Here is a 27,590-nt window from a genome sequence, read left to right as displayed (position 1 = left end):
CTAACAGCGCGAGTAATATGTCCACGGAAAGTGAGACATTTCCTTTCATTTCATTTCCTTTCATTTCATTACCTTCATTTAATTCCCTTCATTTCATTACCTTCATTTCATTCCCTTCATTTCACTACCTTTATTTAATTCCCTTCATTTCATTACCTTTATTTAATTCCCTTCATTTCATTACCTTTATTTAATTCTCTTCATTTCCATTTCATTCCTTTCAACGGCACGTTGTGGGAAAACGATTGTGCAATCCATTGGACAATAAAGATGCCCATATTTCACTCTCACAGTCCGTGTGTCTGTTTCCACCCGCCCCAGAAAAAAAAACAAACTAGTATGCAGAAACTACTGTCAGCACATGGTGAACCGTATGCATGCTGGCATACCAGTATCTATGCTATAGATTGACGATATAACCACCAAGCGATCCGCCGACGTCATCAGCTGTAAGGGCGGCGTCTTGGCTTGCCATCGCATCCTGCTTGAGGAAGGAAATTTAAGTACAAAGAGAAAACAGAACAAATGTTTAACTGAAATTACTGCATTTTTACACCTTGCAGTCGCTCACGCGCGCGCACAGACACACAAAATCTGACCATCGCACGTTCCCTTGCTGAGGTTACGACCCAGCATGATTCACTGTCTCCCTCCCCCCCCCCCCCCCCCTCCCACAGAATGACTTGCCTCCTTCACTTGCAGAGGGTGATGGTGGACAAAGAAACAGATACCTGGGTATCTAAGCGGTGAGGGAGGAATAGCTAGTCCCAGCCATGTAGGGAAATGCTCCAATGTCGAAGTAGGTCACAGACAATAAAGGAACTGCATCCACCTAAGCAGCTCTCCCGAAATCTCGTGGTGGTATTAGATTTAGACGTTTATAGCATCCCGGAGACGTATTAGCGCAGATAATCTGGCCCCTACCCGATGCTCTATATGCTAATACGTATTCGGTATACTAAAAGCCCCTGTTATGAGGGACACCACAAGTTGGAGCTTTGTGGACTAAGCTTTGACCACCTGGGGTTCCTTAGATCGAGGGACCTTGAAATGATTCTGATGTTCACATTCTAATGCAACAGATCTGTACAGGTGGTGTGGAGTTCGCTGACCTTCCCGCGAACTCGTTGATCTTGCGTTCGCAAGGAAGGCCGCTCCAGTGGGGTCGGAAGTCCCCAACAAAGGGGCCCGTCCCGTTCCTGCCTCCCCTTCGTGCGGCGGACGTCCTCGTTTACGCCGCGCCGTCACGGGGATGACCCGCCGGGAAAAACGCTAACCATGTACAGCTGTCGACATGTGGTTGTTAAGGGGGTTGACGAGGTTCCGGGGGCGCACGAGATACGGCTGAGTATTAGCCGAGTGACCGGAAACCCACTATTCCCGTAACGACTGTGTTCGTCTCGTGCGGTGTATTCTGTAAACGCTTTTTAGGGATCGTTTTGTCGCGTGTGCGAAAGAGATAGGAAAGTGGTAACGGCTGGGCCGTGGGTGCCGTGGGAGAGGGTGGTCTCGTTTGTGCTGTTTGTCTATTTGATTGCAACCTCTCCTTTCCCAAATGTTTAGTCAGCACTTTTTCCCCAATCTCTGATCAGTGGGCGGACCTTATTTTCCTTTCCCTAACCACTGATTGGCTAGATGGGTCGTTTGTTATCTTATTGGTTGCTGTCCCCGCTAAGGGCGGAGACAGAGGGTTTAAAACCAAGCGCTCTGGGTTGAGCGGAGGCTGAATTCGTCTGATCCACGATTTAGTCATGTAAATAGTTTTCTCCTTGCTTTGTTTCTTCTCGTTTTTTTTACCTATGTTGTAAATAAATAGTTAACCTTCTCCTTTCCTTGAGTAATGTGAATGTTTGCGAGTAGAACCACCGGGTCATCAAGAAACCCCGATTTCATCATCAAGTAGTTTCCTCTCATCGCCACCGGAAGGGGAAACTCAACTGGTGGTTTTTGTGAACACTCGAGTCAAATTTAAAATCTGCGTGACTCTGTAATTTACAAATAATTTTTAAAAATGGCTGCTCCCAACCGAACACGGCGACCCGTACGTCACCGCGCATTTCTAGCCGCCCCCACCCCAATGACGTCAGTGGGCAACCTGCGCAAACGACGGTGTAAGAAGTGTTGCAGTGGTAAGCCCTTTCAGCGGAGACTGCACTAAAGTGCACATGACTGCAAAGCATCACGAGGTCGCTGCGAAATTCGGGCCCACGCTGGGTGGCTCGGTTCGGCGTGGCGCGGTACCGCGCACGTGTTTTTCGCACATTTCTGAGTGTGCGGCTGCACTGCTGTGCTGTTTTTAACAAGTTCTTTTATTTTGCACCAAGACCTTGTGTTTAGCTATCGTCGGCAGAGTAGCCCACAGCAGGTGAGTGCTGCGCTGAGTGCTGCGCAATGGGAAGAAAGTGCTTCGTGCCCAACTGCAATTCGGGCTACCGCACTTGTGCGGAGCGTGTGCCATTATTCAAAGCTCCGTCCGACAATGTTCGTTTGGAGAAGTGGCGCCGTGCGATTCCCAGGGCAGACAGGACGTCAATGCCCACCGACCATGTCTGCGCCAAGCATTTTGCAGAGGACGCGATATCCCGGGCGTATTACGCGGAGCTCGATGGAAGAGTGCTACTTGATGCGGAAAAGAGGCCCGTGCTTTCCAGAGATGCCGTTCCTACGATATGTCCGAACTGTGCCAAGTATCTCACGTGGCCAGAGAGACATAGAAAGCCACCTCGGAAGAGGAAACCTGCTGCGCAAGCATCCAAGCGACGTCGGCCGAAAGTCGACGACAACGGGGCGATGCAGCCTCTCCAAGCTTCCTTGCCTGCTGTGAGGATGCCTGCAGATCCGGAAACAGCTTTAGAGCCAGCAATCAAGCGACAGCATCTTGGCTCTGACTCTACCACTCTGATGCTATGTCTGGCACTATTTGATGGTGCTTCAATAAATACACCGCCTCGCCATTTAGCCTTCAGTGGAAAGGAGCTTATTGAAAATTATGCCCGTTCTTTGATAATTTGCATTGGAATAAAAATGCCGTTTTCTAAAGCTTTCGTGCCGGGTTATGGTCCATGATCCGACGCGCCCTTTCATCCCGTCTGATACATTTCCGGCGTGAGAAAGTTTTCACTTAAAACTTGAGTCGTAAATAGCCGCGCTATACTAGTGCACTGCATCTTTAAAATTAGCCCGAAACAACGTTTCAATGGTCTTCATATAGAGTGAAGAAGCAACGATAAGCGTGAAGCAAAAACTTTCCGGTGCAATAATTTTCTGTCCTTGTGAGCGGAAAATGGCGCGAGGACCCCCACTTATATTGTTACGTGACGGCAAGCAGGTGAAGACAGTAATATACATGACAGATGGCGATGGAATGATTTTATGGCGGTGGGCCTAGCGCGAGCGCTCCGTGCCGCGCCACTGCCCACTTAGTCGTACGTCTTCTAGTCCGTCACAATATTTATTATGCTTAGATCTATGATTATAGATCGAATGAAAAATGAATTGAGCGAGAAAGCGCAACGTGAATGAGCTTCGAGTGCTGCTCGACCGAGTCCATATCATTAAATGCTTTACACAGGATAATTTCACGCAAACAAAATTTTAAGACGATTTCAATTTCAAGCAACGAATTTCTTTTGCGTTTTGAGTTCAATTCACGCCACCGGAGCGAAAATCGAGCTTGGGCAGCGGAGTCTGTAGGCGCCTGAACCGCTCAACTGGATGGATGGATGGATGGAAGGTAGGAGCGTCCCCTTTGAAACGGGCAGTGGTAGTTGCCACCATGCAAAGCTTTTTCCTGTATTTTTGTTTAACTCTGCTGTAAGTTGTTAATCAAATTCGCCATTTTCTTTAAAATGCGTCTTCCTACACTCTAAAACTTAAGTCACCTCTCTGCTTTTGTGCCACCAATCCTCCAATCGCTTTTTGCTAATTTCCACCGCCGATTTATTTACACGACTATTGTTATCTCCAAACCCCAAGGCCCCAGGAAGAGTGTCTGTGCCTGCATCGACATCGGGATAGATACCATAACATTTTAGAATGAGGTGTTCTATTGTTTCTACATATTTGCCACACACAGTACATGTGTCATCTTCGTTAAATTTCTTTTTGTAGCTGCGCGTTCTAAGACACTCCGACCTAGCTTCAAAGAGGAGGGTTCTGCCTCTTGAGTTATCGTGGCCCGTTGACCAGTTATCATGGGCAGTTATCTGGGCCCGTTGACATCGGCGCCATCTGTCGGCTTGCAGCCGAACTGCAAGGCACGCTCCGCAGCGGCCGAACATAATCGGGACGCTCCAGCGTGCGCAGTGTCAACACCTCAGTATTCTTTCGCCGCAGTGCAACCCTTCTCTTGGGTGTGCACAGTTATGTGGGCGGGATGGGACGCTGCGGGGTACAGTCCCAACCTATTTGACGCTTTAATTTGGCGTGTTAATTTTTAGAACCACCGTTCTACTCTGCCTGTCTAACTCATTGATCATGCTTTGCAGTTCATCTCCTGAGTGACTGCAAGGCAATGCCATCAGCGAATCGCAGATTATTTAGGCGTTCTTCATGAACTCTTATCCCCAACTGCTTGCAATTCAGGCCTCGGAACACCTCCTGTGAACAGGCGGTGAATAACATTGGCGAAATCGTGCCTCCCTGCCTGACACTGGTGCAGCGAGTGCAGCCAAATCGAACAGACCTTTAATGTCGTTCATGCAGCGTCACACGATGAATGTCAGCGACATTCGCAGCAGAACGCACTAGACACGCACTTGTGAATTCGTCGAACTCCCTTCGCTCGGCTTGAGCACACTTCACGCTGACCACATGCACACTATAAGCTTCACTGTGAGCGCAGATTCGTGTACAGTGCCGTCATGACCTTAATCGGGGAAAGTAACAGTTCGGAGCAGTGCCGGAGTCGTCTAACCAGAGCGAAAAATGCGCTAGCATTGTGTCGACACACCTGCCGCTGTCAGCGTTGCACTCCGACTCACGGACGCTGGTGAACCAGAACGCGCATTCTCTCTTGAGACAAGACTACGTGGGCACCTGCGTGGACATAGAATGTACTGCACCTAATATATACTGTCTCGCAGTTCGTCTTGACAGCACGAAATCTTTAGCAAGGCGGTTAAGAATGGTGGTCATGTTCGGTTGTGCCGGGCTTTCTCTGTTTCTTTTTATTTGCTCGCGCGTATTTGTACGTGCGGCGTCACAATAAGCGCCCATTGTTAGCACGTAGTTGTGCTCTTTCTTCTCCTCTGTGTCTGAGTGCCACTGCGCTGTTTCATCAGCACAATTAGTCTTGTCGTTGCTCTAGAAATGGTAACAGTGCAAAAACAGGTCAAGTGGCTGAATTCGCCTTGGGAAATGGCGAATGGGCGCGTGCATCAGCAGCCAGGGAGCCGTGGTGGACCAGGTGTGAAGTAAAAAATTCTCTGCGCAGGCTGCCACAGAGCAGTGCAAGTGAATATCGGGATTGCTCCCGGAGTAACCGTAGAACACAGGCAGGGAAATGAAAAACTGATTAGTGGCTGGGCACGAAATTCGAATGGGAGTAATTATCATGGACGGATTCAAAAATAAAAGTGAAGAAAGTAAATAAAGCCGCCACAGGTAACTCCCATTTCGTTGCGAAGCTTCGCACCATTTAAATGTTTTGTAGAAATAAAAAAAAAAAATCCCTGTTTTAGTGCGCTACGTGCGCGTGCTGCAGGCTTTAAAGCCTATAAGGATCCGGCATCTGAAGGTAGCAGGTCTTTCAGCGAGCAACCCTGCTTCATATATGGCCTGGACGCAGGGACCACACCATCGCTCACTACAGGACTTTATATAATCAGCTAACCTTTTTCCATTACTTTAATAATTACTGCATCCTTCGACACACCTTCGCCCATCGATGCCCTGAGGCAATAAATCTCGTTTATAAAAAAAAAAAAGTCTGCTCCGTCTTATTGTGCGCGGTGATTCACAATGTATTCACATTGTTAATAAACGTTTCAGTTGTTTTCAACCCTTGTTTTTCTTACGTCTGCAAGCAATTGCAAGAATCAGTTTTGTTTTAAAATGATTGTTTTTTCTTCCGTGTTGCGTTATATTGTTTGATACATTGAAAAGTTATTCAGAAACGCTTGTCTGCGACCGGTTTTTCTGTGTGCCGGGTTTGAGCCGGGCGTGCTGGTAAACGAAGACGACGAAGCCTTTGCTCCCGGCGTCGTCTGCTAGCTTCCTCTCAGCGCGGCCAAACCGCCACAATCAATGCGGTGAAGCACCTCACTCGGCTCGAAGGCTCCGTATCGTTGTACGCGGTACAAAGCGTGACCTCTCCGCACAGCGGTGGCATTGCAGGGGCCTCGGCCCCCTGCCATGTCTGTCGAGGTCCCCTTCCCTCCCTTCCCCCAACTATTTTTTTTTTTCTCCGCGCCATTCGGCGTTCGCCAGCTGCCGCCAACCCTCCCCGGCACAGCCCGCCTGGCTGCTCTTGTGTTTACAAGGCGGCCGTGACGTCAGGGCGCGCACGTGGGTAGGGAACCGCGTGGCCAGCGTGGCGCTAGCGTCGGCCATATTTCTCCGCTGTCGCTGCAGCAGCGTGGATCGGCGGTAGTTGCCGTGTGACGTACTTTGAAAAGAAGAGAGACCCTTGCCGCGACCGCGGACGCTCTGTACCCGCTGCCCGGCTCTCGCCAGCAATAAGAATGAGCGATGAAGAACGCGACGTGGACGTCGAAAGCGACGTGAGTACTACGCGGGGTGCGAAAATACCCACGCCTGCGCCTTCGCCAAACGCAGCCGGCACAGCCAGACGGCCGCCAATTGGCTGCGCTGTGCGTGGAAGTCATTTCCGCCCCATGCTTCTATGCTGCTTGTTTGTTGTTGTTATTGCTATTGTAACTGCTTCCCCATGGCCGCTCGCATTGCGCCCGGCCTGTTCGTTGCGCACCTCGGGGACGCGCGTTTTTCTGCTACTTTGGCCTCCTTACCTGCGCTAAAGAGGGGCGCCTGTGAGTTATATGCGATATGCAACTGGCACGCACTGTGCTGTACGGCCGCGAAACTCGCTCCATGGCGGCGAGTGGTGGTCACTTAACTTTTCACTTGTTGGATTGTTTTCGATACTTATACGCCATACTGTTACCTACAGCAGCCGACAGACTGCACGGCATTGACTGGTGTGTTAATTCCAAGTGAATTTGCGCGTGGGCTGTTTATGCGCGCCACAATACGCACTACTACCTTCTGTGAATTGTAGACTGACAGTGGACTGTGCAGTGTATAAGTAGGCGCTTATATCTACATATCGCGTGAAAATTATAGGGTTCTTTGGTTCCATTATACTGCCTATTCTAGGCACTACAGTTCAGAACTTGAGTAAAAACTATGACTATAATAAAGGCACATACTGGAGACCTTGCAAGTTTCATGGCAGTGTTTGCATGTGTGTGAAGGGCATGTTGACAGTGAGGCCGATGTCCGATTGAGAACTGTTTAAGAAACCCAAAAGCAAGCTCTCTTGAGACTGGAATAACGACTCCATCATAATTTTTTTTATCCTACAACTAGTGTTTTGTTACTGCTTCCATTCATGCGGTCCTGAAGCTGTCAATGAGAGTGTTAAAACACAAATGAAGGAGATAACTCCCTGTACGTTGCAATGAGGCGAGTAGCTAGCTAGGGCCTGCGGTGACCTATGGGATATGTTAGAGACGTACTAATATATGGCAATGGAAGCTTGCATAACTGAGGAGCCTACTATGTCGCCTTTCACGAGAGGTTAAAGTTAACACATAGGTGCTGTCTTATTTGTCTAAGGATGCTTGGGAAACTGCTGACAATGCTGAGAACACTGCTGACATGGAAGGAAGTGGCAGTGAAGATTTCACGCTTGTGAGTCATTGCGCAAGCTGGACAGTAGACACAGTGAGGCTGATTGTGACAAGGACGTGAGGTATGCTTATTGAACTTAGTTCTACTCCATCACTCAAAGCCACCTCGGTGCTTGCCTAATAATGGGGCATTATGAGTCAGAACTAACACTTCTTCAGAAGTAAAATACCTGTGACATGACACTAAATTTCCCAATTTGTCTACCTATCAGCAGAGTACTTGCATTATAAAAGTTGTTCTCAAAGCAATAATCTGATAAGGAATTTCTGAGCTGTCTTCAGTGCACAGCATTTTTGCATATTTGCAATATACTGGTATGCTGATTGATGTGATGATCTTCTTGTACTTCTCTGACTATATGTTTGCTTATTTTTTAAACTGTAGCCTCTCCTCTGCTGAGATATATCCTAGTGATTGAATTTTATTACTCAGGTATATGTCAAGTCTCCAAGTAATCCACTGATTAAATATCATTTGGTGCACTCGTGATGAGGTAAAAACTGAAGCCAGAGGAAGAAGCCCCTTTAATTTTGTCATCCTAGATTTTTCACTCAACACTGAGTGGCCAGGTACTAATTAACTTAAGCGTGTGGCTGCTGATGTGGAGTGAGGTAGATGTGATTGGAAGTCTGACGTACTAGTTGAATTCACCAATTCTTTGTCATGCACTCTGGACTATTAAGAAAGAGCATTCAAGTGTGGCTGACTGCAGGAGGAAGTAACAAGTTCATGAAATTAGTTGTGATAGCATGGCCGTGGCTGGCACAAAACAGGAAATTTAGGGGCCAACAGGAGGAGCCTCTGTCCGGTACTGCACTTGGGTGGTGCTGATGACGACTTATATCAATAAAAATTCTTGTGCAGTTGAAGGTACTGGCCTCATAGATTTACATATGAAAAGGAGCATTTTGCATACAGGTCATGACTTTTGCTAGTGTGTGCAGACAAGAACGGTTACATATTTCTTCTATGCCTAAATTAAATTTGCCACATGGACATTGCATGCACAATAAGAAAATTGCACACAGCTGTTGTGTATTTGCCATAACAATCTACTGTTGGTCCTGGTATCAAAGCGTGGGGTATTTTAATAAGCCTTAATTTATTTGCCACTTTCGGCAAGGGGGTGAACCACAAACATTTAGCTTTAATACTGGCTGTGGCCCCGTACGAAAATTGATTCTTGAAAAACAGGCATGTAAGGAAACACACAAACAAAAACAGTAATAGAGTAAAGTGTAAAAATTGCACAGTTCGCACCGTGACTAAGTTACTGCAAAGCAGAAAAACAAATCGGTGAAACAGAAAAAATTCTATGGAACAGAAATGCACTGGGGTATCGTAGCGTAAGGCAACACACACACAAAAAAAACAGTATACAGGAAAGTGTAAAAATTGCACAGTTCGCCCTGCAACTAAGCTATTGCAAAGCAGAAAACGGATCGGTGAAACAGAAAAAATTCTATGGAACAGAAATGCACTGAGGTATCGTAGCGTAAAGCAACACACACACAAAAAAAAACAGTATACAGGAAAGTGTAAAAATTGCACAGTTTGAACCGCGACTAAGCTATTGCAAAGCAGAAAACGGATCGGTGAAACAGAAAAAATTCTATGGAACAGAAATGCACTGAGGTATCGTAGCGTAAGGCAACACACACAAAAAAAAACAGTATACAGGAAAGTGTAAAAATTGCACAGTTCGCACCGTGACTAAGCTATTGCAAAGCAGAAAACGGATCGGTGAAACAGAATAAACTCTATGTAACAGAAATGTACTGAGGTAACGTAGCATAAGGCAACACACACAAAAAAAAGTATACAGGAAAGTGTAAAAATTGCACAGTCCGTACCGCGACTAAGCTATTGCAAAGCAGAAAACGGATCGGTGGAACAGAAAACATTCTATGGAACAGAAATGCACTGAGGTATCGTAGCGTAAAGCAACACAAAAAAAAACAGTATACAAGAAAGTGTAAAAATTGCACAGTTCGCACCGCAACTAAGCTTTGCAAAGCAGAAAATGGATCAGTGAAACAGAAAAAATTCTATGGAACAGAAATGCACTGAGGTATCATAGCGTAAGGCAACACAAAAAAAAAACAGTATACAGAAAAGTGCAAAAATTGCACAGTTCGCACCGTGACTAAGCTATTGCAAAGCAGAAAACGGATCGGTGAAACAGAATAAACTCTATGGAACAGAAATGCACTGAGGTATCGTAGCACAAGGCAACACACACAAAAAAAACAGTATACAGGAAAGTGTAAAAATAGCACAGTTCGCACCGTGACTAAGCTATTGCAAAGCAGAAAACGGATCGGTGAAACAGAATAAACTCTATGTAACAGAAATGCACTGAGGTAACGTAGCATAAGGCAACACAAAAAAAACAGTATACAGGAAAGTGTAAAAATTGCACAGTTCGCACCGCAACTAAGCTTTGCAAAGCAGAAAATGGATCAGTGAAACAAAAAATTCTATGGAACAGAAATGCACTGAGGTATCGTAGCGTAAGGCAACACACACAAAAAAAAACAGTATACAGAAAAGTGTAAAAATTGCACAGTTCGCACCGCAACTAAGCTTTGCAAAGCAAAAAATGGATCAGTGAAACAGAAAAAATTCTATGGAACAGAAATGCACTGAGGTATCATAGCGTAAGGCAACACAAAAAAAAAAGTATACAGGAAAGTGTAAAAATTGCACAGTTCGCACCATGACTAAGCTATTGCAAAGCAGAAAACGGATCGGTGAAACAGAATAAACTCTATGGAACAGAAATGCACTGAGGTATCGTAGCGTAAGGCAACACACACAAAAAAAAAACAGTATACAGAAAAGTGTAAAAATTGCACAGTTCGCACCGCAACTAAGCTTTGCAAAGCACAAAATGGATCAGTGAAACAGAAAAAATTCTATGGAACAGAAATGCACTGAGGTATCATAGCGTAAGGCAACACAAAAAAAAAAGTATACAGGAAAGTGTAAAAATTGCACAGTTCGCACCATGACTAAGCTATTGCAAAGCAGAAAACGGATCGGTGAAACAGAATAAACTCTATGTAACAGAAATGCACTGAGGTAACGTAGCATAAGGCAACACAAAAAAAACAGTATACAGGAAAGTGTAAAAATTGCACAGTTCGCACCGCAACTAAGCTTTGCAAAGCAGAAAATGGATCAGTGAAACAAAAAATTCTATGGAACAGAAATGCACTGAGGTATCGTAGCGTAAGGCAACACACACAAAAAAAAACAGTATACAGAAAAGTGTAAAAATTGCACAGTTCGCACCGCAACTAAGCTTTGCAAAGCACAAAATGGATCAGTGAAACAGAAAAAATTCTATGGAACAGAAATGCACTGAGGTATCATAGCGTAAGGCAACACAAAAAAAAAAGTATACAGGAAAGTGTAAAAATTGCACAGTTCGCACCATGACTAAGCTATTGCAAAGCAGAAAACGGATCGGTGAAACAGTATAAACTCTATGGAACAGAAATGCACTGAGGTATCGTAGCGTAAGGCAACACACACAAAAAAAAACAGTATACAGAAAAGTGTAAAAATTGCACAGTTCGCACCGCAACTAAGCTTTGCAAAGCACAAAATGGATCAGTGAAACAAAAAATTCTATGGAACAGAAATGCACTGAGGTATCATAGCGTAAGGCAACACAAAAAAAAAAGTATACAGGAAAGTGTAAAAATTGCACAGTTCGCACCATGACTAAGCTATTGCAAAGCAGAAAACGGATCGGTGAAACAGAATAAACTCTATGTAACAGAAATGCACTGAGGTAACGTAGCATAAGGCAACACAAAAAAAACAGTATACAGGAAAGTGTAAAAATTGCACAGTTCGCACCGCAACTAAGCTTTGCAAAGCAGAAAATGGATCAGTGAAACAAAAAATTCTATGGAACAGAAATGCACTGAGGTGTCGTAGCGTAAGGCAACACACACAAAAAAAAACAGTATACAGAAAAGTGTAAAAATTGCACAGTTCGCACCGCAACTAAGCTTTGCAAAGCACAAAATGGATCAGTGAAACAGAAAAAATTCTATGGAACAGAAATGCACTGAGGTATCATAGCGTAAGGCAACACAAAAAAAAAGTATACAGGAAAGTGTAAAAATTGCACAGTTCGCACCGTGACTAAGCTATTGCAAAGCAGAAAACGGATCGGTGAAACAGAATAAACTCTATGTAACAGAAATGCACTGAGGTAACGTAGCATAAGGCAACACAAAAAAAACAGTATACAGGAAAGTGTAAAAATTGCACAGTTCGCACCGCAACTAAGCTTTGCAAAGCAGAAAATGGATCAGTGAAACAAAAAATTCTATGGAACAGAAATGCACTGAGGTATCGTAGCGTAAGGCAACACACACAAAAAAAACAGTATACAGAAAAGTGTAAAAATTGCACAGTTCGCACCGCAACTAAGCTTTGCAAAGCACAAAATGGATCAGTGAAACAGAAAAAATTCTATGGAACAGAAATGCACTGAGGTATCATAGCGTAAGGCAACACAAAAAAAAAAGTATACAGGAAAGTGTAAAAATTGCACAGTTCGCACCATGACTAAGCTATTGCAAAGCAGAAAACGGATCGGTGAAACAGAATAAACTCTATGTAACAGAAATGCACTGAGGTAACGTAGCATAAGGCAACACAAAAAAAACAGTATACAGGAAAGTGTAAAAATTGCACAGTTCGCACCGCAACTAAGCTTTGCAAAGCAGAAAATGGATCAGTGAAACAAAAAATTCTATGGAACAGAAATGCACTGAGGTGTCGTAGCGTAAGGCAACACACACAAAAAAAAACAGTATACAGAAAAGTGTAAAAATTGCACAGTTCGCACCGCAACTAAGCTTTGCAAAGCACAAAATGGATCAGTGAAACAGAAAAAATTCTATGGAACAGAAATGCACTGAGGTATCATAGCGTAAGGCAACACAAAAAAAAAAGTATACAGGAAAGTGTAAAAATTGCACAGTTCGCACCGTGACTAAGCTATTGCAAAGCAGAAAACGGATCGGTGAAACAGAATAAACTCTATGTAACAGAAATGCACTGAGGTAACGTAGCATAAGGCAACACAAAAAAAACAGTATACAGGAAAGTGTAAAAATTGCACAGTTCGCACCGCAACTAAGCTTTGCAAAGCAGAAAATGGATCAGTGAAACAAAAAATTCTATGGAACAGAAATGCACTGAGGTATCGTAGCGTAAGGCAACACACACAAAAAAAACAGTATACAGAAAAGTGTAAAAATTGCACAGTTCGCACCGCAACTAAGCTTTGCAAAGCACAAAATGGATCAGTGAAACAGAAAAAATTCTATGGAACAGAAATGCACTGAGGTATCATAGCGTAAGGCAACACAAAAAAAAAAGTATACAGGAAAGTGTAAAAATTGCACAGTTCGCACCGTGACTAAGCTATTGCAAAGCAGAAAACGGATCGGTGAAACAGAATAAACTCTATGTAACAGAAATGCACTGAGGTAACGTAGCATAAGGCAACACAAAAAAAACAGTATACAGGAAAGTGTAAAAATTGCACAGTTCGCACCGCAACTAAGCTTTGCAAAGCAGAAAATGGATCACTGAAACAAAAAATTCTATGGAACAGAAATGCACTGAGGTATCGTAGCGTAAGGCAACACACACAAAAAAAAACAGTATACAGAAAAGTGTAAAAATTGCACAGTTCGCACCGCAACTAAGCTTTGCAAAGCACAAAATGAATCAGTGAAACAGAAAAAATTCTATGGAACAGAAATGCACTGAGGTATCATAGCGTAAGGCAACACAAAAAAAAAAGTATACAGGAAAGTGTAAAAATTGCACAGTTCGCACCATGACTAAGCTATTGCAAAGCAGAAAACGGATCGGTGAAACAGAATAAACTCTATGGAACAGAAATGCACTGAGGTATCGTAGCGTAAAGCAACACACACAAAAAAAAACAGTATACAGAAAAGTGTAAAAATTGCACAGTTCGCACCGCAACTAAGCTTTGCAAAGCACAAAATGGATCAGTGAAACAGAAAAAATTCTATGGAACAGAAATGCACTGAGGTATCATAGCGTAAGGCAACACAAAAAAAAAAGTATACAGGAAAGTGTAAAAATTGCACAGTTCGCACCATGACTAAGCTATTGCAAAGCAGAAAACGGATCGGTGAAACAGAATAAACTCTATGGAACAGAAATGCACTGAGGTATCGTAGCGTAAGGCAACACACACAAAAAAAACAGTATACAGGAAAGTGTAAAAATTGCACAGTTCGCACCGCGACTAAGCTATTGCAAAGCAGAAAACGGATCGGTGGAACAGAAAACATTCTATGGAACAGAAATGCACTTAGGTATCGTAAACGTACCAGTAATCTCAAGTCTCCAGTTGTTCAGTTTTTTTTAACAACTAAATAAAGCTTTACAGCCTTTCTCTTTTGCCCCTTAGAGCTTCATTGGACACCTCATAGCACACTCCAACATGAAATAGGAATGTATACTGAGCACAACTGAGGTGGGAGGCCTTTTCTAGAAGTGGCAGGCATAGCAATGCGACACTGCAAAGTCAGTGGCATAATGCAGCAGTGGCGTCACGAGGGGGGTGAGGGGGTGCGGTCTGCATCGGGAGCAGAGCTCAAGGCGGTGCAGCTGCAGGATAGAAGGTTGGCGGGGGGCATGCAGTGCCTTTGTTAACTGCCACTTAGCTTAATGCTTCATTTCCTAAACTCACAGCTCTCTCGGAACAGTTGTTCGAGCCAAAATATTTTGGCTACGGAGACACATTGAAGCGGCAGGCACTGACCTGCATGAGGCCAAGCATTCGTCCTTGTTGCACATCTTTGCGTTCATCCCTCAGTTGGGTTTTTCATCTTGCAGAGCTTTTTCACTAGACGTTCAAATATTCCTCAGGATACCCTTGCCTGGGGCATAATGAGGTGGTCAGTGGTTCTAATTTCTAACTTATCAAAAACTACTTAACATCTACAAATAAGATGTCTAGGTTCTCAGGCCTTGCATTATCATCTCTTGAAAGCAAACTGGGAAAAAGCACTGAAGTTGAAGAAATGATCAGGAGCTTCTTGCAACCCTCTCCTTGAATAAAAAAATTATTGCTCGTTTTATTTGCGCGATACAAACTCAAGGTGAGTGAGTTGTTCACCAAGGGCTAATAGGTTGTCTACTTGCATTTGAAACAAAATTTTCGGAGAGAAATTGTACGTCTTGTTATCAGTGTAATACTGCTTGACATGAACACAAATTTCATCTTACGTCATTGCTCTCACAACTGAGGAGACTTCTTGGCGCTGCAGGAACCTATCGGAACATTATCGTCAGGAAATCATTGCCCACGCAGAAATTGCTTGTATTACAGAAGATAAAATAATCACCGCCACCGAGGCCTGAACAACACGGTGAATGCTCAAGCTTCATGAAGCCACCTTCCCAGATAGCTCAGATTTGAAAGGCTTGCATATTGGCGCATCGACGTGAGCAGACTTGCCGTAACACATTTGCTGTCAGCTTCACACGACATTTCACTTTGGTTTCTCCCATATTTGTCGTTACTGAAGCATATTGAAGTCTTCGTATTACATGGCATGCATTATAGTAATAAAAAGCCTCCTGTATTGTAAAAGGGTATGGCCGTAATCTTTCCAGTTGAAATTTGTACACTACATTTCTTTAGATACAGTTGGGAACCCTGTGATTCCATTGCACAGATTTCGAAATCCTTTGATTTCTGTTTAGCCCACACTTAACTACAGTTGTCATCCCGTTACTGCCAGTGCTTTAATTGGAGTGAAGTGCTAGTGTGTACATCTCCAGAAGTGTTTTGCATACTGCAATTAACGACTTTCTAGTCGTTCTGAAGGTGTTTGTTTTGCAGTAATAAATAACGTTGCCCTGTCATTCTTGCAATTTAATACAGCTTTCTAACTGTCAAAACTCTCTTGAATGGTTACATGTTTGTTGCTTATTCCAACAGCAATAAAATTCAGTTGTTTTCTGTACTTTTGTCAGGGCCTTGTGCACTTTGACATTCAATTGTCCTTCATGGTTCCTGCGTAATGAGTACACACATTTTCACATACTGGAAAGGAGTTTGCATCAGTTAATTATTGTTTCTTTTTAATTACCTCTGCAGATATCAATTCAGTGGTTCTGTATACATCTGAAACAGTCCTTAGGCAGTTACCGTTATAACTCTTTTTAGCTTTTGGTACTCATATCTTTGCAAACCTTTTAAACGCCCACACAATTTTCGCAATTCTTTTCACACTGTCAGTCGCTGCATTCATTCATGTCTTCAAAACACAAGTGTAAATTTCTCTTAATTGGTGCACCTTTGCTCAAAAAGCAAATTTCAGAGGTTTCGTTTTCCTGGCTCTGCTAATATGAATATGAAAGTTCACCAAGCATGTTTTTCATGCCACTGTTAGTTGAATTATATTCATATGGTATGAAGTAAGCTAAACAGTGAAGCGGAGGAGGGCTCATGCGGCACACACTGGAAGAGAAGGTGGAGGGGGGAGGAGGGTGACGCAATTGCCACCGCACTGGGTGCAGTTATAGCGACGCCACTAGGATGCAGTAGCAGTGGTTGTATTCTTGTGCTGCTGCATCCTGTTTGTCTTTACCTATGAAAGCAGGTCTAGTGACTTTTTGCCCCCGGTACATTTTCCTGAATGCTACTGCCCAATTTGTGGCCACGTTTGATTTTTCTTGCTTGTCCTGCTGTGAGTGGCCGCCCAGCAGGAATGCGTTTCGAGCCCCTTGGTAGGCCAGGCCGGCGCCTTGCCAGGCTTGTTGGCTGTACTCTTATTATTTGGCCACGCCTCCTATCTGCTGCAGAGGAGGCCTTTAGCTTCAGCAGAAGAGCATGTGCACCACTACTTGTTGTCACATTTTTGAGCTGTGCAGTGACTGCATCCAGCAGTTTCGGATAAACAGCGCTGTCTTCAGCCAGCTTGTGCACACGTCGCAGCTCCTTTTCAAGTGCACAGTATTTTTCCTCCATGTCCTGCAATGGAAAATAAAAAAATAATCATGATGCTATCTCTGACTGTATACTGAAAGAGTGAGTCTTGCTTAACCCTTTAAGGCATTTTGTACATAACTGTGTACAGGGCAAACTAACGGGCTTTTCTGAGAGTGGGCTATGCCTAGCAGTAATTTCTTTCATATGGAATTAGTGTCCTTCATGTCACATATGATGTGGTTCTTATTTATGCCACTTAATGAATACAATAAGTAATATTTAGCGAAACATTGAGCAGGGTATTAGCATGTCCTTCGCCATTTTTATGCAGATAGATTTTGCCACTAGCAGTAAGGTCATTTTTGTCTCGCAATTTCAAGCGTAATGTGTAACTCAAAAACAAAAATTGATTTCACTATTTTTCGGCTGTTTACTCGACAACTCCTGTCATTTCAATATTGCTGTTTCGATTAATTGTGACACATTGTACCGGATTTTGCACATCCGTTTAAAAAATAAAGTGGTATTTCACACTTGCAAACTAACAAATTATCTCTTCATGGGGCTTGAATATACTATTTAGGATGAAAAATGTTTGTTTTCGATTAAAACAAAAATAACACCTCAAAGGGTTAAAAACTGATGCGACATTTTTAAATGGACGGGTGGGTAGAGTGGGTAACAGGTAGATGAAAATCAGCCAGAAAAGACGGTACACAACACAAAGGGGTGGACAACTGATGGACTAAAATATTTATTGAAGGCAGGCTGCCAAATAATACAGCCTAAATATGCCAAAGCCGCAGCTAAGAGAAATTTACATACGAGAATTCATAACATAAAATTCCTTTTTCATCAGCGCTAGAAATGGTACACTCGCATAAGAATCACCAAACTTCTTGATATGAAAGGCCTCAAGGATGTCGCTCTGGCCTAGAATGTAAACTTCACTAAACGTGACGTGCAGTCAAGGCCACAACTATATAGAGCAAGCTTCATCATTTCAACTTTTTGCGTACATTTAGCGAAAGTGTGAAGGTTTCTAGACGTTATGTATGAACACACCAGCGGAACTTGTTTGTGTGCATGTCGGGTACCTCCTAATTTACTATAGGTGAGGTGCGAGAGGAGTTTGATCATTAACAAATGCTTTGTATTTAAATGGCTGCGACTATAGATACTGTGGTACATCAGCTACGTTAAAAGGCAAGACGACCATTTTCTCCAGCATCAGTATTGCTCACTAGCTTAGTACTTTTACAATCTGTCACTTCTCTTATCATTAACACATGTGCTGCCAGGCATAACTTGTTCCACAAATTAAAGGAATCTTGTAAACCGCTTCTGTGGTGCATTACATGTGCTGGCTGTCATGTTTGGTGGCGCACAGTTTTTTTTTTACTCAGTGCATATTTCATGAGGCACGATGGCTTTGCTGTACTTGAAAAAAAAATCATTTATGCCTTGATGTTTGGTAAATTTTTTATGCTGTGCATCATGTTGTGAAAATAAGTAATGACTGACTTTAATGTACCTTTTTTTGGTCACATCTTTCCTTTTTTCTATTTTGGCACTGCCGTTCTTACTTTTCAAGACGGATTCTGCTGTTTTGTCATTCCTGATGGAAAGTCCGAGCTGAACAGGCATTCCGCCTTGGTTGTAATGCTACCTTTCACTGTAGCAGATGTACCACCATATTTTGGCAAGGTTTCCATTCTAGGCCACCAGAAAACACATAAGGCACGCAAAATCCTTCAGGCCTTCCTGATAAGGAAGCACAAAATGTGAGTGCACCATCTATAACAAAGACATTGATGTTGTGAATTTTCATAGATAAATTTCTGTTTGCCCATGTATGGCTGTGTTACTAATTCGCAGCCAGTCTTCAATACAGACTTTAGTTGTTAGTGAAGCCACTGTCCTGCCCTCTATCTTCTACACCGTATCTTTTTTTCTGGTTTTCACCCTCCTGAACATCCTACACCAACTGACCCACCATCAGCCTTTCCAGCTTGAGTTAAAGATATGTGTATATTTTTGTTTTGGTTGCATGCCTAAAACGTGCTGCTGCCAAACTACCTCTACTGTCACAAACATGACGTTTATCCTAAGCTACAGTCTGTATACACACAATAGCTCTTGTTTGTTTTGTAGATTATAGACGACAATATGGACATATTCCATCCTCTCAAATAATTCAATTCAACTTTCCTTCTCTCTTCTGTTTTGTCCTTTTTTTACCCTCTCCTCATGTGGGGCAGCCTGTTGGGCATTTCTTGGTGAACCTTTATGCCTTTCCTTGCATCTGTCTCTCTGTTTTCTAGAATAAGTGAAGTTTCGATCCTGGCCATTAGATTTATCACCCTGTCAGTACTCAAGGAGGTTGCCCTTCCTGAATATATGTGCACTGTAATCATTAACACATGCATGCACGCCATCCCAAATGAAGGTGAACACACTGATGCATGATCTGCTGTTTCATTTTATTTTGACCTTCAGGGCCTTCTCACCTGAACAGAAACTTTCTCACTAGTGGCAACTGTATGCTTGCCATACATGTGTGCATAGACATGCACGCATATATACATGCATGTATATGACTGCATGTAGTGTATTAATGTGTTCATGTATGTCAAACACAACATGTGCTTTTCAGTGCTTCAAGATGCACAAAAATTATCTGAAGGCTCACTACAAGATATAACACTATTGGGAATGGATGTTGGTGGTGCGTGTCTTGGCCTTGCATTCATATATTGTTTCACACTTATGTAATATTATGGAGCTGCTGGTTACAAGTTGGGGCAAGCATGCCCCAAACTTTAACCCTGCTGCACACAGTACATAACAAAAACTGTCCACAACCTAGTGGTTCATTACAATATTCTTATCAGCCAGGTAATGAGCACAGGGATATACTATGCTGGAAGTGATGACTATGCGATTAACCTCCAAGAAGTTTTGTTATGCTTCTACAATAGTTCATTATAATAGTTGAAAGGATTAATGCTCCACTGTACCTCAGGTTTCTCTTTCCTGTCTGGAAATGGCTCGGGAGGAGATTCTGGCAGCTGGCTCACATCTGCATGCATAGCCTGTTCACTGTGTGCCGATGTACAGGCTACTGTGACCTCTTCATTGCCTCCTGGCATCATTGGAAGAAAGAATTCTATGTTTGGGCAACGATCACCCAGTGCCAGGTAGCCGAGCCGTCGGCGGTCTTCGGGCGTCAGCTCCGGGCTGTTCGGAAAACAGCCACCAAAAGCCTTCTGGACAGCAGCCTGATGCTTGCAAAAAGCGCCTTGGCTGCCTCTCCAGCAGCTGCAGAAGCCAATGTCCGCATCCACTTCATAAGAGCTGGTGCCAGATGAGCTTGGCACACTATACAAAGCGCCATCCACCTGTACAATGGACTTGGCGAAATCATTGGGCAGCTTCTGCAGCAGGTGCTGGAATGCAACACGGTGGGAGGAGTCACGGTTATGCGCATGCCTCAGCAACCGTGCCTCAAAATATTTTTCCCAAGTTGTGATCGTAAACTCTACCAGGGCTACTGCATTGTAAGCCTTGGTGCGGCACAAAACGATATCCTTCAGGATTCGTATGGATGCCTCTGAATAATTATTCGTGTTATGGCCTCTGGTGACTGTGCCTGCACGGTAGAGGAGCACCCACTCTTGCTGGTGTTGAAGGAAGGTTTCCACTCTCTTTATGAAGGCTTCGTGTTTGTGGCAGTGAAGCTCTTCCTTAGCTGTCTGGAGCTCTTCCATTGTTTTTGCATACAGAATCTGAAACCAGAACAAAAAAAGCATATCGTCTACGCATACAGTGGTGTTTTGTATTACTAGCTGCGTACCATTATTTCTGTACCATAACACGTGAACTCATTTTTGAACTGAATGTCTTTATATCACAAAAGGATTGGACCTATATCTTGCGCAAGTACAAGCTGTTTCTGCATTCCTCATCATCCTTCCTCGATCAGTTAACTTTGCTTAGTTTTTCTCACCAGGGATCCTCTGTCACATGAGCAATCTAAATGCACAAGGAGTCAATGACCATAAAATTTTTCAAGGGCCATACATGTGTGTTGCTGTCGCAGATATGAATTTGTTAATAAGAAAGCATGAAATCTGTTGGCTGGCAAAAGATATATCTAACTAGGTAAGTTACATTCGGGACGAACACTCGGCCTGAAGCAGCAGATTAGGAAAACATTTGTTATTGTTGTAAATGCAGTTTTTAATTCACACATGTTCAGAAAATAAAGCACTGCACACTTTGCAAGTAGGCACAATCCAAAGACAGAGATGGGAGGTAACACTGTGCATTTCGTTTCAGCTAGAAGCATTTATTTTTTTTCCAGTGGTACTTTCACAAACAAATTGTTATCTGTTCTCTTCTCTTTGTGTTGTAGCACCAGCAGGGCATTGCCAGTTCTTGGTTGTCATGAAGTATGCAGTTATGCTTAAATGGGCAAAATCGGCAAACTACAGAGACGTGGCATACAAAAAAGATGGTATTGCTTTGCTTACTTCTGGAAATCTGCGGAGCTGTTATTTTGATGATCGAATAAAAAGTAATTTCTGAAGGAGTTAAGTCAACAGTTAATAAAATAATGAACAGAAAATTTTCATTTTTCTTGTTTCAATCCTGTGTATTTTTTCCAATGTATGCTGACCATGTGGTTGTTCTCATGGCTTCTTGACATTATCTATTTGCATTTTCAAACCTCTGTTAAGTTAATCCCCATAGAGTTGAATGGCGAGTGAAAAAACTAAAGTTTGGCACCAGCGGATTTCCATTCAGTTCAGTGGCCATTGAATCAAGTGGCAATGAGAGTATAGAAGGTTGGGCAAGTTGATATATATTCATGATTCACAACAGTGCAGCAAACATGGGTGAAAGGGAGACTAGACACAACAAGTGCTTGTTATGTCCAGTCTCTCTCATCTGTGTTTGCTACATTGTTGTGAAGCATGGCAATGAGACTATGTATGTGACAGGAAAAGTGCATGCAATTCTTTTCCTGTCATCGTGAGTATGTTTACCTCAAGGTGTTCACTATATGTGCCAGGTTCTGCATGTTGTACTTACTTCGTTAAAAATCAAAAACAAAATGACTAGTGCCGCACAGTCATATGGCAGTGAAAGAGGCATTTATTTCTTAGAAAGTTGGCTGTAAAAATGAAACACTTGTTTTCTTCCCTCCACTTGACTAAAACTCATGCCGTCAAGACTGGAAAGAGCTCTGTGATCACTGTTTAGAAGTGGGAGGTGATGGATCCTTGCCTTGGGAATCTACGTATAAGATTAGGTCTTAATGTCATTCTAGTTTGCTTGTTAGAATGGTTGTGGTAGCGATAACTCTCATTTTTTTCTGTCTTTGTTCACTTCTAAAAGCTACATCATTAGGGGTGTGGTTAGCCTCTTTTCATTTGCAGGAATCTATCAGTGCAGGCCAACTTCAGTTTACCCTTAGCGTCCTTTTAAATATTAGCTGTACATTCTTATTTCTGAGTAATGCAATGTTTCAGCCAAAATGGGCATGGCGAAGTGTTTTATGTGCAGAGTGTCTCTCTTTTCTTTTGTATTGTATGGCCTAGGCAGGTAGTCAAATGACAGTGTCTGCATCACCTTCTGAAAAGCTCTCATCAAGTGACGTCGCTCTTCCTTGGCTGCCTGGTTCTTTGTGGAGGTCAGCCAACGCCACTCGGCCTGTAGAACATGAAAGTGGCACAGCAGCTGTCGTGCGCTGGGCCATGTTTCATGTAGGGCATCTTTTTCGGGTCTTGAATTGTCGGTCATAAACACAGCTGGAGCCTGTAAGGTGAAAAGGAACCCATCACAAGCATAAACCAACAGGCTGACGCACTCGTATACACCTCGGCAAGATTGTATTTTAACATTCTACCCATCTGCCAACTCTATGCCCTGTTTTTTCTTGAATATTCTGCAAACACTGTGGCAAGAGGATTAAAAAAAATTTATGCTTACTTCTGGCACATACTAGAGCCTGTGGGTGGCAGGTTTCTAAATGCAGAGGCACTTACAGCCCATGTTTAAAATGTTGTAGTGGGACATGTACTTACTGTGTGGACATTAACACCAATGCTGACCAGCACTTCGGCATGTATAAAAAAGCAGTCAATGCTGTTGATTATGATTACTGATTAGCCCATGTTTTGTGAGGGTTTTCCAAATCACACTTTCTGTTCCGAACATGACCTTATCAAAATAACCACTTTTTGAGTTCGATCAGGTCATATAGCCAGGAATAAATAGCCACTCCAAAGGGTTTTCATTTTCTAACCTATCTGCCTTGCAACAGCAGTCAGAGAAGAAAGCATTCTCTACTGTGAAGAACTCTTGGAAAGATAAGAAGAAAAGGATGACTATGCAGCTAATTACATAACTTCTCAAAACTAAGCTAAAGATTCATCTAGAATTCAGGAACGTGCTTGATTTTATTTTTTGTTGTTATAGATACCTCAAGGGTCCTTGGGTGAGAGATTTACATGAGGGGTAAAGCAACAGTCTGCAGCAGCAGTCTGCAGGAGTTCCTTGATAAAAACCAAGAACGAGTTGGTGGAAAAATTGGTAGCTTGCTTTTCCTGCATTGTGTTTCCTTTTGAAAATTCCTTGGTGGAAACATGCCTTGAAAGGCAGCGTGGTCGAGAAAATCAGCTTGTAGGCAGATACGCGTTAACCAAAAAATTGCTAATTTCGACATGCAGCTGTTTGTCTGTCATGTGTCCTGGCCTCTATCCAATCTTCTTCGAAAAAGAAAGTTGGTAATCCTTTGCCTGACATGTGACTGAACCTATACCAAAAAATTGTCCAGCTTGTTGCATTATAAATCCAACTTCTCCTGTAGTTGTGTTCGGTTTTAGATATGCACTGTATTTATTCATTTATTTATTCATAATACCTTACAAGGGTCAGAAATGCATTGAGTAAGAGGGACAAGAAGTGGCATATGTACAAGAGAAACTAATTTATACAACATGAGATGGAAGGCAAAAAGTAAATAAACTATAGTACGTGGCAAAACTTAAAGGCAAAAATATACATAGGTACAAGGTACACTTCGCAGCAGCATTAATGCAGGGCATATGACAAATAGGCATCTAAGAGAAAAATACAGTGGTCATATTAGAAGTGTCAGATGTAAAAGTTGTAAGACGCACAGAAAACCAAATCAAAATACAATATCGTGCCACATCAATCTGTCACCATTGTCATATTTCGGATAGTAAGGCAGTTTGGATGGGAAGTCTTGCAAAAAAAAGTAATGTTATTCTAATTTGCTCATAATTCAATAAAGCAACAAACCGGGCTGTTTCCAAAGCATAATGGATGCTGGCTTTTGAGTTGCTGGAAGGCCTGTTTGTACCCCTCCCTGGTCTGGGAGCTGTGTATGACGAGTGCAATAGGCACTGCCCCTGCCTTTGTGGCTGTCAGCAGCACCGTTATGGTGCTCCTAGTTTCGTCACATGATGATTTAGAGTCCACGAATATAATGTCACGTGCGGACTCCAGCTGCTGGGCTCGATGCATGATGGGTGTGACGACAAGGACTGCCCAGCTGTCATCTGCCACACTCGTGATGCTGACATCTGTCCCTGCAAAACAAACAAGCATATCATTGACGGAGCATGAAAAGACTGATAAACATGAGGGTTAGCCTCTCCACCTTTTGTGTTTCTCTTTATGCCCAATAGCTAGCTTTCGTAACATTTTTATGTATATAGGAGAACTCTCTATTACTCACTATGGATTACAGCAGCGGAGTAAAGTAAAATCTGTATGTTTGACTTCACAAGCTTGCTCGCTATTGTTTTTATAAAACCACAGCACTCTGAACATCAGTTTCTACTCCGCACTGCAACTGGTGTGCAAGGTATTTTGAACAAGAGCTTATCACTAATTTTAGCTAGTCACTAATCCTGATGCAGGTGTTTCCACATACCATATTCCAGCTCTTGTACGGGCAGTACTTTGTCTAGAAGATTTTATGCATTTTAAATTTTTATCACAGCATGTTGCCTCTGATAACATATAAGCTTGTTCAAAGGCAGTCTTTTTTATTTGTGCATTGTAAATTTTTATCACAGAATGTTCCCTCTAGTAACACAAGCTTGTTCGAAGACAGTCTTTTTTAATATCTTTGCATCTTAACAGTGCATTTTCAGAGCAGTTTGATGTTTCATGTAAAATGAATGAATTAATGAATGAGCCGTTTATTTAGAAAGGGAGGCTCAAGGCCATTTGTTGGGGAATTGGGTTGCTAAGAAAGGGAAAAGTAGGGGTCTATTGATACATGAATGAAGGACACGGTTGGTTTAGCCACGCTTTACATTGCTTTGTAGAGGCCACTTATCTTAGCATATTTGCCAATATTTTTTGCCAATGCAAAATAAAAAGATATTGTATTGTAATCTCTTGGCGAAAAAATGTTAATAAATAGTTTTAGTTTTTCCTTAGAATTCTAGAGCAGGGCAAATCTGATATTTCCATATTCCTCTTCTGTCCACCGCAGCAAGCGTAAGCGACAAAGTCGACAATAAATTTGTTCTCACTTACTCTAAAAGATAATGTTGCTCATGTGTGTAACTCCCACATTGGTCAGGTCTCTGGACAGTGAACAAGGATTAGCACGTTTTCAGCCAGGAAGTTTATCGCTCTTGTATACCACAGCTCTTGAGTTTCTGGCAGCACTTTATAGATTCTTTGCCTAAATCTATTCATTACCTTTATATCATTGAAGTGATCAAATGACTGTATGCATTTTTAAAAATAATCATAGATTGATAAGTGCGCGTGATGGAATACTACCAGCAGCAGTGACTTGCAAAGTCTCCATCTACGCTTACGTAATGCTGAGAATCTTTTTGCACCGCCTGAGTTGGTGCACTGTTTACATGGTTCATTTCCTTTATCATGTCATGCATCAGTTCTCTTGTTGCCTTCAATGCTTTGCAGCTTTCTAACAATGGCTCAACAGTAAATATAAGCCAGTTTGTCAGAATTAGGACTAGTGGGACACAAAGAACCTGCAACTCATGCAGTGCAACAGCAGTAGAGGCGGTGATAAATTTTTTACAGTAGTCATACGAACAGGTAATCCTTCTACTCAAAGATACACAGAAGGAAGGAGAAAATGTATAAAAGCGGCTGTATTCAATTTTATGATACTTCTGGCTCTTCAAAATGGGTGATGAAGATGTACTTGAGTGTACACATATGCAGTGTATTGCCCATCTACCATTCATGTATATTTCTCAGACAACTTAGAGTTACAGTGAGTTGCATTGTGGCCTCATTTCGTTTAAGGTGTTTTCAGGTAAATAATAATCAACACACATCATTTCGGTATGACTTCGTAGACTGACAATAACTGAGGTCACTGTGGTAACAGTGCCGCTTTTAGAACTTTGTAACATTGTAGTGTAGTATTGAGACTATTTCATGGAAATGCCTCTGTTTATGGCTTTTTGTGCTCAAACATGGCACAGGTCTGTCACTACACAGCTTTTACATGTGCAGTGCATTGGCGTACAAGAATAATTTTGAAGTCAGCAATTAACACTGAGCACTTACTGCATTCATATATGCAGCACTGGCTGATGACTTCCGTCGTCTGCCAGTGTTGCATATTTGAGTATGTCAAACCAACTTGCCCAGCAATGCACCCTGCTGAACTTACTCCACGCTTCTTCTTTGCATGAATGTAGGACTCTAATTTATAACATAAATTTTTTTCCCACACTGTAAGGACTTTCACTGAAAATGCACAGCTAGTATAGCTTGGAAATGATGGCCCATTTTTTGTTTTCACAATACACTCTCATGAATAAGCACAGATGCTGGCAATGCGTTAGCTCTGCCTTGCCCGGATGATGAAGAGCTAAATCACTGCAGAGTGTACAGCACCTGTCCAAAGTATTTTCCTGAATGTCTTCCCCATCACACAACTGTACATTACTTACATCTCTGATATGTGGTGATGCAAACACTTATCAGGATTGGAAGCAGTAGCAGAAATTAAAAATTTCAAAGAATAATGCTGGAATTTTTTGGAATAGGTAATCCTGCTTACCTTGGGCTAAATACCTGGGCTTGTTTTCCTGCAGCTTTAAAGACGGGTTACCCTGGGGTCCATATTTTTGACTCCGCCATTCCTGGTGCCACCGGTAAACACTCCTTGGTGGTGGGTTGGCCATGGAATTTGCCAGCAGGGTGTGCCCATTTGGTTTTCCAGTGAGAACCCTCTCATGGTGGCTTATTGCTTGAGCTGTCGTCATTCCATCTTCAAAATATTCTTGAAAAGCAGTTTTTGTTTCTTCGCTGGGTCGAAGAAGTCTTAGTGAGTCAGCTGACTGCAGGCTGTGGTTGTGTTGCGACACTTTTACAACGGCCTGTAGAGGTGTCTGCCGGCAGAGGAACAGGTCATTTTTCATAGTGTCGCGATTCACTTTTTTAATCTTGATATCCAGCTTCGCTGGGCACGAGGTGTTGCGGTGTGACGATTTGTCACGTGGATTATGCTGGCACCGCCACACCTTGTGGAAGACCATCCTACAAGAACCAAAAGATGCCACAGTCAGTGCACACGTGCATAATGTAGGCCTTATGAGGTTTGGTAATGACCTTAACAAGACAGTCTTTATGTAATTGTGCAAAGCAGGCAAGCCAAATTATT

At 42.7% G+C, this 27,590-nt stretch overlaps 3 protein-coding genes across 4 annotated transcripts in view; 2 read left to right on the top strand and 1 right to left on the bottom strand.

Annotated features, from left to right (window-relative positions):
- Window positions 1-27,590, top strand: part of LOC144132741 (uncharacterized) — a 646,537-nt gene that overhangs the window by 198,149 nt on the left and 420,798 nt on the right. The window lies entirely within an intron of this gene.
- The window catches only part of LOC144132746 (protein max-like), a 60,071-nt gene continuing 38,993 nt past the window's right edge, over window positions 6,513-27,590 (top strand). For both annotated transcript variants that reach the window (XM_077665381.1, XM_077665382.1), the window contains exon 1: window positions 6,513-6,722. In XM_077665381.1, the coding sequence (XP_077521507.1) occupies window positions 6,684-6,722 (39 nt within the window). In that variant the 5' untranslated portion in view covers window positions 6,513-6,683. The remainder of the gene's footprint in view (window positions 6,723-27,590) is intronic.
- LOC144133658 (uncharacterized) lies at window positions 15,948-27,263 on the bottom strand. Its single transcript, XM_077666821.1, has 6 exons — window positions 26,988-27,263; window positions 24,221-24,510; window positions 22,523-22,708; window positions 19,906-20,673; window positions 16,801-16,927; window positions 15,948-15,967 (listed from the first exon to the last, which is right to left on the bottom strand). Exons 1-6 carry the CDS (start codon window positions 27,190-27,192, stop codon window positions 15,948-15,950), a joined length of 1,596 nt encoding a protein of 531 aa, XP_077522947.1. The 5' UTR covers window positions 27,193-27,263.

This window comes from Amblyomma americanum, chromosome 5 (genome assembly GCF_052857255.1).
Source record: "Amblyomma americanum isolate KBUSLIRL-KWMA chromosome 5, ASM5285725v1, whole genome shotgun sequence".
NCBI classification, from domain to species: Eukaryota; Metazoa; Arthropoda; class Arachnida; order Ixodida; family Ixodidae; genus Amblyomma; species Amblyomma americanum.
This window is presented reverse-complemented; position numbering and strand designations above follow the sequence as displayed.